This window comes from Salvelinus fontinalis, chromosome 17 (assembly GCF_029448725.1).
Source record: "Salvelinus fontinalis isolate EN_2023a chromosome 17, ASM2944872v1, whole genome shotgun sequence".
Lineage (NCBI taxonomy): Eukaryota > Metazoa > Chordata > Actinopteri > Salmoniformes > Salmonidae > Salvelinus > Salvelinus fontinalis.
The window spans coordinates 16,976,293-16,997,104 of NC_074681.1; the positions used below are offsets into that span (position 1 = coordinate 16,976,293).

Below are 20,812 nucleotides of genomic sequence, written 5' to 3' on the forward strand. Positions count from 1 at the left end.
AAGATGAACAGAGCAAAGTAAAGAGATCCTTGATGAAAACCTGCTCCAGAGCACTCAGGACCTCAGACTGGGGTGAAGGTTCACCTTCCAACAGGACAATGACCCTAAGCACACAGCCAAGACACCGCAGGAGAGGCTTTAGGACAAGTCTCTGAATGTCCTTGAGTGGCCCAGCCAGAGCCTGGACTTGAACCCGATCAAACCCGATTTGTTACTTATCTATTTTTTTACTTAACCAACAATGCAATTAACTTTTTAAGGGCTTGTAAGTAAGCATTTCACTGTAAGGTCTACACTTGTTATATTCAGTGCTTGTGACAAATAACATTTGATTTGATCTGCAGAGAGGAATGGGAGAAACTCCCCAAATACAGGTGTGCCAAGCGTCATACCCAAGAAGACTCAAAGCTGTAATCGCTGCCAAAGGTGCTTCAACAAAGTACTGAGTAAAGGTTATGAATACTTATGTAAATGTTATATTTCAGTATTTTATTCGCAAAAATTCTAGAAACCTCTTCATGCTTTGTCATTATGGGTTATTGTTTGTAGATTGAGGGCAAAAAAAATGTTGAATAAATTTTACTATAAGGCTGTACCATAACAAAATGTGGAAAAGTCAAGGGATTTGAATACTCCGAAGGCACTGTATTGTTAAACATAGGCTATAGCATTCAAACTGATATGGGCTAGGCCTACTGTAAATTGCAGTCTGGACATGGCAAACGTAGTCAATAAGCAAAAAAGACTAATTCTAATCAAAGCAAAACAACTTGTTTTAAATAGGCCATGTCCAAATACAGTTACAGACACCACAATTGCTCCCTGTGGGCGCTTAATTGTTAATAGGGGGCGCTGTTTTCACTTTGGGAAAAAAATCGGGCCCAAATTAAACGGCCTCGTACTCTGTTCTAGGTCATACGATATGCATATTATTATTACTATTGCATAGAAAACACTCTGAAGTTTCTAAAACTGTTTGAATTATATCTGTGAGTAAAACAGAACTCATTTGGCAGCAAACTTCCAAACAGGAAGTGAAAATTCTGAAAATGGGTGTCTAAGGCCTTGCCTATTCAATAGCCTTGTATTTATGGATTTGTATGCACTTCATACACCTTCCACTAGATGTCAACAGGCAGTAGAATGTTGAATGGGGTGTCTAGCTTGATGTGAGACCAAATGAGAGCTTTTGGAGTGACAGGTCTGCCATATTGGCAGTATTTCGCTGCGCACCAGAGCACCATATTATTTTCTGCAATGCGTTAGGTAGACACGACGAAATGCTTCGTCTTGGACGTTATTGGATACATATGAGAAAAACATCAAAGATGGATTTTCAACTGAGTTTGACCAGTTGATTCGATGTTTATTATGACTTGGAATTTTTCATTCCATGCGCCAAGCGTTCATTGATATGTGCGCTCCACCATGCTAGCCAAAGTTGCTAATTCGACCGAAGAAATGGACATTCTAAAACAAAACAACGATTTATTGTGGAACTAGGACTCCTTGCACTGCATTCTGATGGAAGATCATCAAAGGTAAGAGAATATTTATGATATTTCGTATTTGTGGAATATGTTGGCTCCAACATGGCGGAGAATGGCTGGGCGCCTTCTCAGATTATTTCATGCTGTGCTTTGTACTAAAGTTATTTTTTTTAAGTCTAACACAGCGGTTGCATTAAGAACAAGTATCTTTCATTTGCTGTACAACATGTATTTTTCAGCAAAGTTTATGATGAGTTTTTTGGTTAGATTACGTCGCTGTGTAAAATTTCTCCGGACAATTTGGTGTTATGTGACAATGGCTGCGTTGTAAAACCCAGATTTGTAGCTATAAATATGCACATTTTTGAACAAAACATAAATGTATTGTATAACATGATGTTATAAGACTGTCATCTGAAGTTGTTCAAAGGTTAGTGATTAATTTTATCTATATTTGTGGGTTTTGTGAAAGCTATGTTTGCAGTGAAAAAATGGCGTTGTGTGTTTGGCTTTTGTGGCGAGCTAACAAAAATATATATTGTGTTTTCGCTGTAAAACATTTTAAAAATCGGACATGTTGGCTGGATTCACAAGATGTTTGTCTTTCATTTGCTGTATTGGACTTGTGATTTCATGAAATTATATTATATGAATATCCCTGTGGCGCTAGGCTAGGCTATGCTAGTCAGCGTTTCTGAGAATGATCCGGGATCCGGGAGGGTGATTAATACAGACAACGAGGTGCATGTCTTTGTTGCTATTGCGGCAGGCTGAGACATTTTTGGCGACATCTCCATTGAGGATAGAAGTGACTACACACAGTTGAAAAGTGCTATGAGGAAATGATTAGGCCAATGACCCTAAGTGCTTCTACACCTGCATTGCTTGCTGTTTGGGGTTTCAGGCTGGGTTTCTGTACAGCACTTTGAGATATCAGCTGACGTGATTTTGATGATTTATACCCTTGTTTCAGTCACAATGGTAACCATGCTAACGTCCTAGCTAGGAGGAGGCTGCATAATGAAACAGCCTGGAATTTGGCAATGCTCTGTCGGTTAATGGAGAAAGTGTACCCAACTGCAGATGCCACTACTGTAGATCTGTTTACACATGATCGTTTTATTGAATATGTATGTAGTGGAGACTCCTGAGTCAGTCTCCAGTCTGCTAGGGCCGCTACGCTGGAGCAGGCAATAAGTATTGCTTCTGAGATGGACATCATCAGGAGTTTAGAACTTAGTCACATAACCCCCGATTCCGGGGTTCGGGCGTGTCTGATGACAAGTCAACTAGTGATACTCAGATGGAGGTTTTGCTTGGGGTAGTAGAAGGGCTTCGAGAAGAGGTCAAATCCTTGCACATTTGAGGAAATAATGCCAAGCCTCTTCCCCCAGTAGACTGGCCTTTCCATGTGACAAGAACACTTCCTTGGTGTACCACAATGCTAAACTAGGTGGGTGGGACTCTCGTCTACTAGTTGATACCGGGGCTCAAGTTTCCATTGTCCCCAAGCATATGGCTAAAAATGTGACAGTGAGTTGATGGGTTACCAGGGCAATATCATATGAAATGTAAAAGAAATGGAGGGACACAAAAAAACATCCCAAATCATATGAACATCCTGTGGCGTTCTGCATTAGCATCGAATAGCCCCCGCGATATGCAACTTTTCAGGGAAATCAGGAACCAAAAGGCAGTTAGGAAAGCTAAGGCTAGCTTTTTCAAACATTTTGCTTCCTGAAGGACTAATTCCAAAAAGATTTGGGACACTAAAGTCCATGGAGAATAAGAGCACCTCCTCCCGACTACCTCATCCCCATATTATTACTTAACCTCTTGCTCTTTTGCACCCCAGTATCTCTACTTGCACATCATCATCTGCACATCTATCACTCCAGTATTAATGCTAAATTGTAATTATTTTCGCCTTTAGGGCCTATTTATTGCCTACCTCCCTACTCTTCTACATTTGCACACACTGTACATAGATCTTTCTATTTTTCTTTTGTATTATTGACTATGCGTTTTTGTGTAACTGTGTTGTTTTTGTCGCACTGCTTTGCTTTGCTTTATCTTGGCCAGGTCGCAGTTGTAAATGAGAACTGTTCTCAACTGGCCTACCTGCTTACATAAAGGTGAAATAAAATTTAAAAAATAAATAGCCCGGAGTCCAGGTTGAAATAGTCACCTCACCCTGACAGATTAAGAGGTTATGGCTGTGGACACATTGGTATTTAGTGTGCAAGAATTTGGATTAAGCCACTACTTTTTGAATGCGAGTCACCCGTTGCCTGTTGAATGACAAAATTATTTGCCCAACAAGATTCAGGCAAATGTCCATCTTTTGACGGATGCAACTTGTCCGAACAAGTTGACGACTAATGGAAAATGATGTACGTCATATACTGTACACTGAACAAAAATAAAATGCAACAAGTGAAATGTTAGTCCCATTTTTCATGAGCTGAAATAAAATATCCAAATGGATATTTTCTTTCCAAGATGGCATAGCAGTTCAGACGTCTTTTTTGTCCTCGTATTGTCGTGTCCTGTATACATACACTGCTCAAAAAAATAAAGGGAACACTTAAACAACACAATGTAACTCGAAGTTAATCACACTTCTGTGAAATCAAACTGTCCACTTAGGAAGCAACACTGATTGACAAATTTCACATGCTGTTGTGCAAATGGAATAGACAAAAGGTGGAAATTATAGGCAATTAGCAAGACACCCCCAAAAACGGACTGGTTCTGCAGGTGGTGACCACAGACCACTTCTCAGTTCCTATGCTTCCTGGCTGATGTTTTGGTCACTTTTGAATGCTGGCAGTGCTTTCACTCTAGTGGTAGCATGAGACGGAGTCTACAACCCACACAAGTGGCTCAGGTAGTGCAGTTCATCCAAGATGGCACATCAATGCGAGCTGTGGCAAAAAGGTTTGCTGTGTCTGTCAGCGCAGTGTCCAGAGCATGGAGGCGCTACCAGGAGACAGGCCAGTACATCAGGAGACGTGGAGGAGGTCGTAGGAGGGCAACAACCCAGCAGCAGGACCGCTACCTCCGCCTTTGTGCAAGGAGGTGCACTGCCAGAGCCCTGCAAAATGACCTCCAGCAGGCCACCAAATTCTGACAGTTTCATCCCTAATTACAACATTTTCAGACAAGATAGAATGGCCAAAGGGGGCGGTGTTGCAATCTACTGCAAAGATTGCCTGCAGAGTTCTGTTTTACTATCCAGGTCTTTTCCCAAACAATTTGAACTTCTACTTTTAAAAATCCACCTCTCTAAAAACAAGTCTCTCACCGTTGCCGCCTGCTATAGACCACCCTCTGCCCCCAGCTGTGCTCTGGACACCATATGTGAACTGATTGCCCCCCATCTATCTTCAGAGCTCGTGCTGCTAGGCGACCTAAATTGGAACATGCTTAACACCCCAGCCATCCTACAATCTAAGCTTGATGCCCTCAATCTCACACAAATTATCAATGAACCTACCAGGTACCACCTCAATTCCGTAAACACGGGCACCCTCATAAATATCATCCTAACCAACTTGCCCTCCAAATACACCTCTGCTGTTTTCAACCAAGATCTCAGCGATCACTGCCTCATTGCCTGCATCCGTAATGGGTCAGCGGTCAAACGACCTCCACTCATCACTGTCAAACGCTCCCTGAAACACTTCAGCGAGCAGGCCTTTCTAATCGACCTGGCCGGGGTATCCTGAAAGGATATTGATCTCATCCCGTCAGTAGAGGATGCATGGATATTTTTTTTAAATGCCTTCCTCATCATCTTGAATAAGCATGCCCCATTCAAGAAATTTAGAACCAGGAACAGATATAGCCCTTGGTTCTCTCCTGACCTGACTGCCCTTAACCAACAGAAAAACATCCTATGGCGTTCTGCATTAGCATCGAACAGCCCCCGTGATATGCCACTTTTCAGGGAAGCTAGGAACCAATATACACAGGCAGTTAGAAAAGCCAAGGCTAGCTTTTTCAAGCAGAAATGTGCTTCCTGCAACACAAACTCAAAAAAGTTCTGGGACACTAAAGTCCATGGAGAATAAGAACACCTCCTCCCAGCTTCCAACTGCACTGAAGATAGGAAACACTGTCTCCACCGACAAATCCACTATAATTGAGAATTTCAATAAGCATTTTTCTACGGCTGGTCATGCTTTCCACCTGGCTACCCCTACCCCGGTCAACAGCACTGCACCCCCCACAGCAATTCGCCCAAGCCTTCCCCATTTCTCTTTCTCCCAAATCCAGTCAGCTGATGTTCTGAAAGAGCTGCAAAATCTGGACCCTTACAAATCAGCCGGGCTAGATAATCTGGACCCTTTCTTTCTAAAACTATCTGCTGAAATTGTTGCCACCCCTATTACTAGGCTTTTCAACCTCTCTTTCGTGTCGTCTGAGATTCCCAAATATTGGAAAGCAGCTGCGGTTATCCCCCTCTTCAAAGGGGGGGACACTTTTGACCCAAACAGCTACAGACCTATATCTATCCTACCCTGCCTTTTCTAAGGTCTTCGAAAGCCAAGTTAACAAACAGATTACCGACCATTTCGAATCCCACCATACCTTCTCCGCTATGCAATCTGGTTTCAGAGCTGGTCATGGGTGCACCTCAGCCACGCTCAAGGTCCTAAACGATATCTTAACCGCCATCGATAGGAAACAATACTGTGCAGCCGTATTCATTGACCTGGCCAAGGCTTTTGACTCTGTCAATCACCACATCCTCATCGGCAGACTAGACAGCCTTGGTTTCTCTAATGATTGCCTCGCCTGGTTCACCAACTACTTCTCTGATCGAGTTCAGTGTGTCAAATCGGAGGGTCTGTTGTCCGGGCCTCTGGCAGTCTATGGGGGTGCCACAGGGTTCAATTCTTGGACCGACTCTCTTCTCTGTATACATCAATGATGTCGCTCTTGCAGCTGGTGAGTCTCTGATCCACCTCTACGCAGACGACACTATTCTGTATACTTCTGGCCCTTCTTTTGACACTGTGTTAACAACCCTCCAGGCGAGCTTCAATGCCATACAACTCTCCTTCCGTGGCCTCCAATTGCTCTTAAATACAAGTAAAACTAAATGCATGCTCTTCAACCGATCGCTGCCTGCACCTGCCCGCCTGTCCAACATCACTACTCTAGTCGGCTTTGACTTAGAATATGTGGACAACTACAAATACCTAGGTGTCTGGTTAGACTGTAAACTCTCCTTCCAGACTCACATCAAACATCTCCAATCCAAAGTTAAATCTAGAATTGGCTTCCTATTCCGCAACAAAGCATCCTTTACTCATGCTGCCAAACATACCCTTGTAAAACTGACCATCCTACCAATCCTCGACTTCGGTGATGTCATTTACAAAATAGCCTCCAATACCCTACTCAATAAATTGGATGCAGTCTATCCCAGTGCCATCTGTTTTGTCACCAAAGCCCCTTACACTACCCACCACTGCGACCTGTACGCTGTCGTTGGCTGGCCCTCGCTTCATACTCGTCGCCAAACCCACTGGCTCCAGGTCATCTACAAGACCCTGCTAGGTAAAGTCCCCCCTTATCTCAGCTCGCTGGTCACCATAGCAGCACCTACCTGTAGCACGCGCTCCAGCAGGTATATCTCTCTGGTCACCCCCAAAACCAATTCTTCCTTTGGCTGCCTCTCCTTCCAGTTCTCTGCTGCCAATGATTGGAACGAACTACAAAAATCTCTGAAACTGGAAACACTTATCTCCCTCACTAGCTTTAAGCACCAGCTGTCAGAGCAGCTCATAGATTACTGCACCTGTACATAGCCCATCTATAATTTAGCCCAAACAACTACCTCTTTACCTACTGTATTCATTTATTTATTTTTGCTCCTTTGCACCCCATTATTTCTCTCTACTTTGCACTTTCTTCCACTGCAAACCAACCATTCCAGTTTTTTTTTTTACTTGCTATATTGTATTTACTTCGCCACCATGGCCTTTTTATATTTTTATTTATATTTTGTTTGCCTTCTCACCTCACTTGCTCACATTGTATATAGACTTATTTTCACTGTATTATTGACTGTATGTTTGTTCTACTCTGTGTAACTGTGTTGTATGTATCGAACTGCTTTGCTTTATCTTGGCCAGGTCGCAATTGTAAATGAGAACGTGTTCTCAATTTGCCTACCTGGTTAAATAAAGGTTAAATAAAAATAAATAAATAAAATGTGCTGGGGACAATAAAAGGCCACTCTAAAATGTGCATTTTTGTCACGCCACAGATGTCTCAAGTTTTGAGGAAGCGTGCAATTGGCATGCTCACTGCAGGAATGTCCACCAGAGTTGTTGCCAGAATTGAATGTAATTTCTTTACCATAAGCTGCCTCCAATGTCATTTTAGAGAATTTGGCAGTATGTGCAACTAGCCTCACAACCGCAGACCACGTTGTGTGGGCGAGGGGTTTGCTGATCTCAATGTTGTGAACAGTGCCCCATGGTGGTGGTGGGGTTATTGTATGGGCAGGCATAAGCTACAGAAAACAAACACAATAGCATTCTGTCAATTGGCAGTTTGAATTCACAAAAATTAATGACGAGTTCCTGAGGCCCATTGTGAGGCCCATTTTTTTTTTTTAAAGGTACGCGTGACGTGTCTTTCATTTTCCCAACGCAGTTAAGCCAAAGCCACCCCATTATACAAGGCTTTGAGTGCTCTTTAAGCCCGGAAGTGAATATAAATCCGGAAAAAAATATAATAACAATCTCGTGGACAGAGCTAGCCATGAACGTCCCTAAACGCTCAGACAGATTCAATGTCTGTAGCATAGCATATTATACTGAATGATTAGCTAATACATATTTGAGAAATAATGAATAAGAAGCATATGCTTTTACCTGATAGACTATTGATAATATAACAACTTCAAATAATGAGCTAGTAACATTAAGTAGCCTAGGTAAACTTAGCTGACCTTCAATTGAGGGAATTCAGCAGAGTTCTGAGACATTTTTACAACTCATTGAAACTCTACAAATAAATACATGGGCAAATGTTACCAAACATGATAATAATAGGCCTGCATTACGGTAGGCAGCTAACGTAAACTCCCCCCATTCCGTACAAATGTGCGTAACAGCGACATTCAAACGAGGCTACAAAGAAAACTAATGGGACTGTAGCGACTGTGTTGACTTCAAAATCGGGGGTGTGAACTAGGTTTCTATTCAAGCGTTGATCGACATGGTAATGGCTCTATAGTATTGGAGAAAAGTTAAAAACTGACCCTCTGTTACATCTTGACGTGTCATGTCGTAACGTACAGTACGCATAAAGCAACTATTTCTGTCTTACAATCTCTCTCCACCAGGTGTAGCACTTCTCTCATCGTTTAAAAACAAGAAATGGACAATAACGGGGTAAGGGGGGATACCTAGTCATTTTTTTCGTCCTCATTGATAGTGATCATCATTCTCTAAGCCGCTGTTTACTTCTAAGATCACTTTAGCACCGCCCTAAAAACCCGACTCAAATTCGACACAAACCTTCAAATAGGTGTAACAGTACAACTTTAGTATGTCCCCTCGCCCCGACACGGGCGCGAACCAGGGACCTTCTGCACACATCAACAACGGTCGCCCACGAAGCATCGTTACCCATCGCTCCACAAAGGCCGCGGCTCTTGCAGAGCAAGGTGCAACACTACTTCTAGGTTTCAGAGCAAGTGACGTAACTGATTGAAACGCTACTAGCGCGTACCCGCTAACTAGCTAGCCATTTCACATCCGTTACATAGGTATGTAATGACACATTATATAAACTCTTTATAGTGTTTTATTTACATTTTAGAGACGATAAGGTGATAAATTGGACAGCGAGTGAAAAAAGCAATTTTCCCACACGACATCTGTCCTCACTATCAGGCATTAGTTTCGCTTCCCCACCCGCCGTTTTTAAAAAGACCGACGGGGCTCATTGCCTGCTTGAATTATGCAGAAACGGGTAGTGTTTAGGTCATGTAATTGATTTTGTTGGAAAGGGGAGAAATTGTGCTTTACAATGGTATTGACATTACAGTTGATCTGGAAGTATTACGTTTTTGGGGCGCTAAAATAAGGGCAATTGTATGGACCAAGGCGATGTACGAGTTTACGTTATTTGTTAAATTACACTTTCCAACCTTACCTTGGAAGGCCACTGTCTCTGCGCTGATCGCCTGTGAGTGAGACGTTAGCTAGCCAATGGGAGCGTAGTAGAACAACCCTCTGAATAACGGGGTGTAGTTTTGTCTTAACTGTGCTTGGAAAAAGAAAGACACATCTGGGATAAACAGATGCATATCTGTATTCCCAGTCATGTGAAATACATAGATTAAGGCCAAAATAATTTATTTCAATTGACTGATTTCCTCATATGTACTTTAACTCAGTAAAATCTTTGAAATTGTTGCATTTATATGTTTGTTAAGTATATTTGAAATCAAATGATTACTATGACAGTACAGAATAGGATTTAATGGCGGGAAGCGGGTTACCGAGATCTACCGGGATTTCCTACCCAAACCCACTCCCTTTCCTTGGGATTAATAACGAGAAACCGGCAAATTCTAATAATGTATTCCTCTGAACAGCGTGGCGTGAAATGGAACTGTTAAATTATATGCAATATCTAAATCTGTCATCATATGGCCTTCTCTGCTAGCTGCATGATCAATAATGATTTCTCAGGGTGTGTTGTTGTATCGTACCATATTTACTTAAAGTCGCCATAAATTCAAAGCACACGCATTGTTTATGCTGAAACTGGACATGCGACCTTGAAATCCTGTTAATAAGGTAACAAAATAGGCTCCAACATTTAAACTACCTGTAGGCCCAACTGCTTTTATTCATTCTAAAAAATGTCTCTGTGTGGCAAAGCTTTACTAAAAGTAATGCGAGCCCAAACCAGACTGCTGAAAATCCTGTCTAAGTAATTAATCCTCTATGAAGAATTAAACAGGTCAAAATACCTGCAGGTCCTGTTTGAGGCGCATGTCAAAATCCAGGCCATGTCTGTAAGGCCTCGGCCTTTGCAGTCTTTGCAGTCTAGGGCCAATTTGTGGCTTAGATCCAAAACCATCTGAGTCCAGGAAGCATTAAAGCACTGTGCTTTTTGAGAGCCACTTCAGCAGACAAAAATAAAGTTAAACAGGTTCGGCAAATAGCCTATGTCAATTTATTTTGTTTGTTCGTTTGTTTTCTACAGGGTAGGCCTACCGATTTACTTTACGTAGTCTATAGCCTAATTTGTGTGTATAATGTTATTCTACATATGTTTCAGAGTTTGTTTTGAGAATCAGTCAGCTACAATTAGGGCTTACAGTTAGGCCTACCTACAATTCTAGTTAGTCTGTTTCTGACTAAGTCTGTTTTTCATGTTTACAAATAATGCGAAAATGGGGTCTTTTAATGAACCTGAAATTGAACAAGCAAGTTTTTTGAAAATGTTTTTCTGTCTTGAATAAAAGTAACAATCGAAAATAATAATTGCTGGGTTTTTAACTTGTTTATTTAATTGTATTATATTGTCCATGTTTGTGTAGCCATGGAGGTTCATGTTTAACTTATTTTATGCTGTGACTAAAAAACAATTTTCAATCAAAACCTTGAGATGATAATTTACTTTGTTAGAAATAGGCATACCATTGATTTTTAGGCTAATGAACGATAAATGCAATAAGTAAAAATCAAGTGTATTTTCATACATGTTTTTTAACAAGTCCAAAAATGGACGTAGCATAACCAGATTGACCCTTTAAAGGCAGACATATTGGATTTTTTGTTGGACATCCATCTCGGTTGTCATTCATCAATAATGGATGACTCCCATTGAAAAAGTCTCCATCTGAAATGTTTACCGTACCAACATGCTGGAAACTGAGATGGTACTTGGAGCCACTCACCTTTGGTTTCAGAGGTACTGATACCGAGGACCATCCACTGTGTGATGGAGTCTTTAAGAACCCTTTTAGTCGTTTCATTTTTGACAATACTGCATAAGGGAGGGAGAGAGAATGATATGCATTTAACATGTGAGGGATTGCTTTTGCAGAACCAATGTGAAATTATTATATTATTAAAAGTATCTAAACTACTACTTCCTCCACATCATTAGAAGATGGTGCATCATGCTGTAGGTCTAATAGAAAACAGAACATTTGCTTGCAATTGCATTGAACTGGGGCGTCGCTTACATTTGAAAGCCCTTTGAGTATCTTATCTTTGGTTGGTCAGATCTCGAGTATGTGAGATACCTACCTGTTTCCCAAATTCTGAAACCCATACCTGATTAATCCATCAATTTGACATAATCCGTAACACATGAGGAACAATCATGTTTTACTGTCTGTTAAATGTTGTCTTTACCCAGCAACAGTTTCATTATCACTCAGCAGTATGGTCTCCCACATCCAGCTGACATCAAATTTAGAGCGGATAATAATGTCCTCCTCATCCTCATCAAAGAAATCTTCATTTGCTTCAGGAAAATGAAACAAGATTGAAGAAGAGAAAGAGAGAACTTGATAGACATTTATATTTACACAATCGATTTGCCTATGAAATGTATGTCAGACAAAGACAGACTGAAAAAAGAGAGAAAGAATGCTTTTACTGCGAGCGAGGATCAGTTCTGGGGTGGTGAAGCGTATCTTATCTTTCTGGATTCCTTGACAGCAGCGTAGAAAGGCCTCCACACACTTCGGCCCTTCTGTGATGTAGTGCGAGCGCTTCTCACATGAGTAGTCCAAGGGAAAGGCCATCATGCCATCATGACAGCACCTCTTCGCATCCTCTTCATACTGTCTCGCTTGGGAAGTAGATGACATAACGCAGCTATATCGGTTAATTCACCCTCATACTATTTATTATCTGTTACATCAGCCCTTACTCACCTAGCTCATATTTGGCATCCTGTAAAGACTCTGCCTGTCGCCTCCTTTTAGGTACCTCTGTGTCACAACTGAATCCTAAGAGATAATTGAAAAGCAACTGAAGCTGATAAAAGGGTCAAATCTTAACTAACATAATTGAAGAAACCAAGAGAAAATCAACTACAGTATTTGTCCAGTAGCTTAGTATTCAAATGATGCAGTGATCAGTGCATCTCAACAAGTGTATGCTTATCTGGCATGTAGTAATAGTATATAAAATAATATAATTCAGATTGCTCCTACGTTGTCTAGGTGCTGTTTTTTCTTGATTGGATTCAAACAGGAGGCCAGCATCTGAGAAAATGGCCATGTTGTTTCGCCCCCCTCCCCTTGTGCACCCTTTGTCACTCCTCTCTACTTCATCCCAGATCTGAATTAAAGTGAGATAGAAAGGGGGGTGTCAAAATGGTTCAAGCAGCAGAATATAAAAATGTAACAAAATTTCAGTGAGTCACCTTGGCCTGCGTGAGATTGCCCTTTTTACTTAGCATATAAGCAGCCTTGTCAACCACCACCAGCCCAACCTTGGCACCTGGGTCTCCCTCTACGTTCAGAGAGAACTCTTCTCTTGGGCGGAAGTCTGGACGTGTATTAGATTTCTTTATGGATAGTTTGAGCTAAAAATCAGAACATGGACAGATGCAAAGAACATTAATGAGAACAAAAAAATGTGATGTGACATATTGAATGTACACTACACTCCAAAAGTATTGGGACAGTGACAATTTAGTTGTTTTTTTGGCTCTGTACTCCAGCACTTTGGATTTGAAATGGTTAATGGCTATGAGGTTAAAGTGCAAATTGTCGGCTTTAATTTTAGGGTATTATTTATCAATTTTGGGTAAACTATTTAGAAATTACAGCACTATGTACATAGTCCCCCCCATAGAAATTAATAGTAAACAATGTATTGTGTCATTTGAGTCAATTATAATATAATGATTTCAAAACACTTCTACATTAATGTGAATGCTACCATGATTACGGATAGTCCTGAATGTTTCGTGAATAATGATGAGTGAGAAAGCTAGACGCACAAATATCCTACCCACAAGACATGCTTACCTCTCACCATTACAATAACAGGTGAGGTTAGCTTTTTGGGGGGTACGATATTTATTCCTCTTTTTCACTCATCATTATTCATGATTCCTACAGGATTATCTGTAATCATGGTAGCATCCATATTAATGTAGAAGTGTTTAGAAACATTCTATTCTTATTTACAATAAAAGTGACTCCAAAACAAAAACAATTCATTATTTACCATTAATTTCTATAGGGCACAAAATAATTTGAAACACAACCAAAACATACAGGAAATGCATCCAACACATTTGTAGAGTCACAGTCTTGATGTAGTCATTGCTTGCTATGAATATGGGACCAAATACTTAACTTTTTACTACTTTAATACACATGTATATATACACATATATAAATATACAGTTAAGTCGGAAGTTTACATACTTAGGTTGGAGTCATTAAAACTCGTTTTTCAACCACTCCACAAATTTCTTGTTAGCAAACTACGTTCATCTCTAGGAGACAGAATGCATATCCTTCCTGAGAGGTATGACGGCTGCGTGGTCCCATGGTGTTTATACTTACATACTATTGTTTGTACAGATGAACTTGGTACCTTCAGGTGTTTGGAAATTGCTCCCAAGGATGAACCAGACTTGTGGAGGTCTACAATTATTTCTGAGGTCTTGGCTGATTTATTTTGATTTTCCCATGATGTCAAGCAAAGAGGCACTGAGTTTGAAGGTAGGCCTTGAAATACATCCACAGGTACACCTCCAATTGACTCAAATGATGTCAATTAGCCTATCAGAAGCTTCTAAAGCCATGACACAATTTTCGGAATTTTCCAAGCTGTTTAAAGGCACAGTCAACTTAGTGTATGTAAACTTCTGACCCACTGGAATTGCGATAGTGAAATAATCTGTCTGTAAACAATTGTTTGGAAAAATTACTAGTGTCATGCACAAAGTAGATGTCCTAACTGACTTGCCAAAACTATAGTTTGCTAACAAGAAATTTGTGGAGTGGTTGAAAAACGAGTTCTAATGACTCCAACCTAATTGTATGTAAACTTCTGACTTCAACTGAATACGCGCACATACTTATTGGTTCCCTAAAATGGAGGGGACTATGTACAAAAAGGGCTGTAATTTCTAAACAGTTAATCCGATATGGATGGAAATACCCTCAAATTAAAGCTGACAGTCTGCACTTTAACCTCAGTCATTCTATAATTTCAATTCCAAAACAACAAAAATGTCACTGTCCCAATACTTTTGGAGCTCACTGTATATTGTTAAAAAAAGTTCTAGTTTAGAGTTACCTGTCCCATGCACTGGTCCTCCACGTCCACCCACAGTGAGTCAGCCACCACGTCATAACCTTGCGATGGCACAATGTAGAAAGCCACCAGGCGGAAGGAAGGGAGCATGTCTGGAGTTACTTTCAAGGGTTCTTTGAGGAGAGCTTTGTCCTTTGAATTCCACTTCCCCATTTCAATAATCCGTCCTTTGCTGACCACCTAATATAACATTTAACCGGACTGTAATAAAAATCTAAAATATAGAATTGCAAAGCGATAAAGAAAAACATAGTTAATTTACAGTTGTTTTACCATGTATGAAATGAAATCATTTTGAAAAACCTGGGCCCCGTTTTCTCCAAGGAAGGTAATGTAAACGTAGAGGGACTCATCCTTCTTCACAACAGATTTGTCCACAGAAAGGTGGATGTACTCTTTGACTGTCTTTGTCTCGTATGCTAAAAGTGTGATATCTTTTCGTGCCTGGTGACTAGAATCAAGTAAATCAGAGACAGCTGTTGTCACTTGGACATTTTTTTTTTTGTCTGTGCGAACAGTGTTAATGGTGATGACAGCTATTCCGTGGCTGTCTGTTAAGTATTTCTGTCCCTCTCTCTCTATTTCAATGCCCTTTACAGGAGAGCCAGAAGTGTCAGTCAGGTACACCTGGAGAGAGAAAGAGAGAGGGTGTGTTTAACAGGGGTTGAGAGGGCATGAGTGTGATAAAGGTTGCATGACCGTTTGTGTTAATATGTTTGAGTTACCCTTATGTAAAAGTTAATAAAAAAAATGTATACTGTACTTTAATGTATCATTTTGCTTAAATAAAAAGAGCTTGAAATGTTATTTAAACAAGTGTTTTTGAGCTTTTGTGGTTTATGTACTTCATGTCTTAAGATAGATTACTTTTAGTGTATTTTTTGTTCATATGTATTATTTTTTTATATTTCGAATAATATCGTTTATGCGTACACAGAATACATAACAAATAAAAGTGTCCTCCTTTCTCTTATTTAGTGATTATCTTGCAAATGCATGTTTTTCAGAATTCCACACACTGTCTAATTTGTAGAATAATTTGGTATACTTCAATAACATACTGAAAGTATACAGTATGTGTTTAAATATAGAAAAACTATGCTCCAAGTTAACTTTTTCAGAGTGAAGTTTTAGCAACATTAAAGTGCATGAAAACATAATTTTATAGCGAAAGTAATATACTTCCTTGATATTTGAAAGAGAAATAAACATAGGTAACACTTTACTTGACACCCAGTGTAAGTTGTGACACGATCATAACCATGTCATAACACTGTCATGGCCCATATTTACATCTGTTGTGACATACATTGCGTTATTTTATGGCTGGTTATGACACTTACATAAGAGTCTCAAAACCCATAGTTATTCAAATTTGTTTTCTCCCTGCCAATAACTTCCCTTTTGTTTGAAAGTTTGTCTTTTAAATCTTTAGTTTTTGTTGTAATGAATTCATTAGTCATGCTTTTTTCATTGTATTTTAAATAACTTCATGACCCCGTCATGAAGCATTATGACCATCATGTGTCACTTTACTTGGACTAAGAAAATACACTTTATGTTAATGTCAAGAAGCATTAGGGCCTCACGGGTGGCGCAGTGGTCTAGGGCACTGCATCGCAGCGCTAGCTGCGCCACCAGAGTCTCTGGGTTCGCGCCCAGGCTCTGTCGCAGCCGGCTGCGACCGGAAGGTCCGTGGGGCTATGCACAATTGGCCTAGCGTCGTCTGGGTTAGGGAGGGTTTGGCCGGTAGGGATATCCTTGTCTCATCGTGACTCCTGTGGCGGGCCGGGCGCAGTGCGCGCTAACCAAGGGGGCCAGGTGCACGGTGTTTCCTCCAACACATTGGTGCGGCTGGCTTCCGGGTTGGAGGCGCGCTGTGTTAAGAAGCAGTGCGGCTTGGTTGGGTTGTGCTTCGGAGGACGCGTGGCTTTCGACCATCGTCTCTCCCGAGCCCATACGGGAGTTGTAGCGATGAGACAAGATAGTAATTACTAGCGATTTGATACCACGAAAACTGGGGAGAAGAGGGGGTAAAAAAAAAAGTGAAGAAGCATCATAACCAAATAACCCAGATAGGCCTATCACGTACATGCTCTATATCAGTCATCAGTCAGAAAGAGGGTTTCTTGTCCTGCTCCTGAATTCATCCCAGTTTTCACCACCCAATTCAGCATTGGGGTAGGTGCATGTCTGACATCAATGTTTGCCCAATTACAATTATAATTCGCCAGCTGCATACTGCTGGCTTGCTTCTGAAGCTAAGCAGGGTTGTTCCTGGATGGGAGACCAGATGCTGCTGGAAGTGGTGTTGGAGGGCCAGTAGGAGGCACTCTTTCCTCTGGTCTAAAAAAAATATCCCAATGCCCCTGCCCTGTGTAGGGTGCTGTCTTTCGGATGGGACGTTGAACGGGTGTCCTGACTCTGAGGTCATTAAAGATCCCATGGCACTTATTGTAAGAGTAGGGGTGTTAACCCCGGTGTCCTTGCTAAATTACCAATCTGGCCCTCAAACCATCACGGTCACCTAATAATCCCCAGTTTACAATTGGCTAATTTCTCCCCTGTAACTATTCCCCAGGTAATTTGTTGCAAATGAGAACGTGTTCTCAGTCAACTTACCTGGTAAAATTATGGATAAATAAATTTAACCTGGTACATTTCTAAAAAGTATATATAACAAACATACTGTTGATATGTAGGCTATGGTGTAACGGAATGTTTTGACTTGTGTGGTAGGTTTTGTGAGTTTTGACACTCTTATGTAGGTGTCATAACCAGCTATAAAATAACTACAGTCGGAGGTTTTGTGGGTTTTTACACTCTTATGTAGGTGTCATAACCAGCCATATAATAACGCAATATATGTCACAACAGGTCTAAATATGTAATGACAGTGTTATGACCATATTATAACAGGTAATTACACATGTAGGCTGTTATGACATTATGACATGGTTATGACAGTGGGTGTCAAGTAAAGTGTTTCCTAGACATATAATAAGTAAATGTGTTGTTTTTATTTTAATTTTATTTTTAGATTTAACATACAGTATACATTTAAGGACTTGGTAAGGGTATAATTCTGCTTCTTTCTAAAGACAAAAGTTTACCCTTGTGACGTATGCAACTTACATGAAGATTAAATGGTAGGCCTGGCTTGAAGAATTTGGAGGATTTGGTAAAATAAATTGAGTAAGGAGATGTAACCACTTTGATGCCTGTGAGTTCTGCTGTTACAATGTCACTGCCTAGGAAAGAGAGGGACCAGGAGAAAACAATGTGTTATATGGGATGTAACAAATATAATCTGTGGATATTAGGGTCAAATACACATTCCAAATGCTCTTATGTATATTTACAGAAAAAAAGATGGGTGTCACTAGTAAAAGTCACTAGTAGAACAGCCCATCACAGGCTGGATTGAAGATGCTCTTTGAATTATCTATCGTCCAAAAACAAAGACAACCAATGCGGCCTTAATAAGTGTTTCCATGTTTTTAAAAAAGTCTATTAAACTGAACATGCAACAGTAATAAAGGGATTATGAACACATGACAATGATTATATAATACTTGAGCTGTGCTTGATTTAGTTTTCTATGGAACCAATAGAGTAGCTCCAAAAATGCACACACAAAGCTAATTCAAGCACACCTCAAATACTTTCTAGCATTTTTAAGTATTTTGCATAAGTATTTGACCTTGGTCTGATGGATATGAATGGATGAATCCATATAGCATTCACAATAGGTATTACCACACCTGAGCTAGTGAAGACAGTAGCTCTTGCATAGAGAGAACATTCAAGGATATCATCAATACTATTAACGTCTTTTGCGGCAGCAATGATTTGAGCAACTGTCAGAATGGCTGTGGTTGTCCCTGTCTGAGAGACAAAATCAAAAAGATGGTTAAATGTAGAATATCTACAAATCAGTATTCTAAGGGTACATGAAGAAGTATTTGCCATCTTTCTAATTTTCTCTACTTTTGCATATTTGTTATATTAAATTTTATCAGATCTTCAACCAAAACCCAATATTAGATAAAGGAAACCTGAGTGAACAAATAACATAACAATTACATACTTATTTAATTTATTTCATAAACAAAGGTATGCAACACCCAATTCCCCTGTGTGAAAAAGTAATTGCCCCCCCCCCCCTTACACTCAATAACTGGTTGCGCCACCTTTAGCTGCAATGACTCCAACCTAATGCTTCCTGTAGTTGTTGATCAGCTTGAAAACCCACAAATGTCACTGAGTTAAAGCATTTCTGCATGAAAGAGTGGGCCAAAATTCCTCCACGGCGATGTGAGAGACTGATCAACAACTACAGGAAACGTTTGGTTGGAGTCATTGCAGCTTAAAGTGGCACAACCAGTTATTGAATATAAGGGGGCAATTACTTTTTCACACAGGGAAATTGGGTGTTGTATAACTTTGTTAAATAAATAAAATAAGTATACTTTTTTTGTGTTATTTGTAAACTCATGTTCCCTTTACCTAATATTAGGTTTTGGTTGAAGATCTGAAAACATTCAGTATCAAAACTATGCAACGACACAGAAAATCAGAAAGGGGGAATACTTTATCATGGCATTGTAAATCCTGCCCTAAATCACTGCTTTGAATTTGAGTTTGAATTGCTGAGAGATCATACAACTACTTGATCAATAATATGCTGCCAAATAATACATAACATATCTTGTGGAAACATTTCAGTGATCATAATAACTTTGCTGTAAGGGCATCATCAGTAAAGCACAGTTCAAGAAAAACGTACTTGTAATTGGTGCCTTTGTAGTAAGGTGGATAACTGGATTTTCGTGCCATTTTTGCACACATATCCAAACATGACATATGCATAGCCTATAACCTCCGTTCCAGAGAAGTACCTGAGAAACAAGTGTGTAGCAGTGTTATAAATGGAATTGAATCTTCGCTAAGCTCCGCCGCCCTTAGTTACTGTTGCAACCTCAGACAACATTTTCCCGGGAAACCCAATTCCTCATTCAACCATTGGCGAAATGCCCTCCCCAATGATCCCAAACTGTGCTTCTAATACACAATGAATTTAAACACAGACTACCCCTTGCTAATCAGGAAACTTTTGCTTATGTTGTGGTGGACTGTCATTACAATATATTTACGGGAACCTTGTCAGATTATGTTTGTAGTGTGGCTAGCCACTGAATTGCACCGTCAGCATGCATGCAGTCAAAGCTATAACAACTTAGGAGCTAACTAGTGTGGGGTTTTATAAGGTTTTTTGACATGCTTAACTAACTATAAGCTAGTAGGGCTTCTTATGCATTAAAGTTTGAATTGCTGACTCATGTGAACCTGTATTTTCCATTAGTCTCTACTCTTACCAGTGCTCAGTGCCTAACCATGAGGCCACAGCCTGAAATGTGTGTGTGTGTTAAAAAGAGAGCTGTACTGTGTGAAATATGTGTGTATGCAACAAATGTATCAGTAGTGTGAAGCTGTACTGTGTGACCGAGACTGTGCTAATCTTAGAGAGACACAGGAGGGGGTGAATCATGAGACTGCTGACTGGTGTACAATGGACAATAACAGATAAGCTATACACACGAAGAACATATGTGAGGTTCTGAGTTATACTATAACACACGTGATTGAATATTAGCAACTGTATTATGTGATTGAATACTATAACAAACGTGATTAGCAACTGTATTAAATGTGATTGGATATTGACAAACTGTTGGCCTGGGTGTCTGTGTGTGTGTGCTGGAAGTAACAGTTAGCTCAGATAAGAGTGCTGGGAAGCTGTAGTTAGCCTTGAGCGAGAACAGTGGACATTGTATACAGGTGCAGATATCTCAGACAATGTTATAAAACTGTCTGACCCCAGTCTCTGGGGCGAGGGAGCGTAATCTACACAGCGACAGGACACCAGAGAGCGCAAAGAGGCTGGGACCAGCTTATGTGCCAACATCAACGATAGGCTGA

At 40.3% G+C, this 20,812-nt stretch overlaps 1 protein-coding gene across 2 annotated transcripts in view; it reads right to left on the minus strand.

Annotated features, from left to right (window-relative positions):
- LOC129813850 (complement C3-like) overlaps positions 1–20,812 on the minus strand; it is a 58,414-nt gene that overhangs the window by 16,912 nt on the left and 20,690 nt on the right. For both annotated transcript variants that reach the window (XM_055866421.1, XM_055866422.1), the window contains exons 8-18: positions 19,620–19,731; positions 18,595–18,718; positions 17,966–18,081; positions 15,104–15,457; positions 14,813–15,010; positions 12,918–13,079; positions 12,706–12,832; positions 12,424–12,498; positions 12,144–12,338; positions 11,897–12,008; positions 11,434–11,522 (exon numbers count right to left, since the gene is read on the minus strand). In XM_055866421.1, coding sequence (XP_055722396.1) covers positions 11,434–11,522; positions 11,897–12,008; positions 12,144–12,338; positions 12,424–12,498; positions 12,706–12,832; positions 12,918–13,079; positions 14,813–15,010; positions 15,104–15,457; positions 17,966–18,081; positions 18,595–18,718; positions 19,620–19,731 — 1,664 coding nt within the window. The remainder of the gene's footprint in view (positions 1–11,433; positions 11,523–11,896; positions 12,009–12,143; positions 12,339–12,423; positions 12,499–12,705; positions 12,833–12,917; positions 13,080–14,812; positions 15,011–15,103; positions 15,458–17,965; positions 18,082–18,594; positions 18,719–19,619; positions 19,732–20,812) is intronic.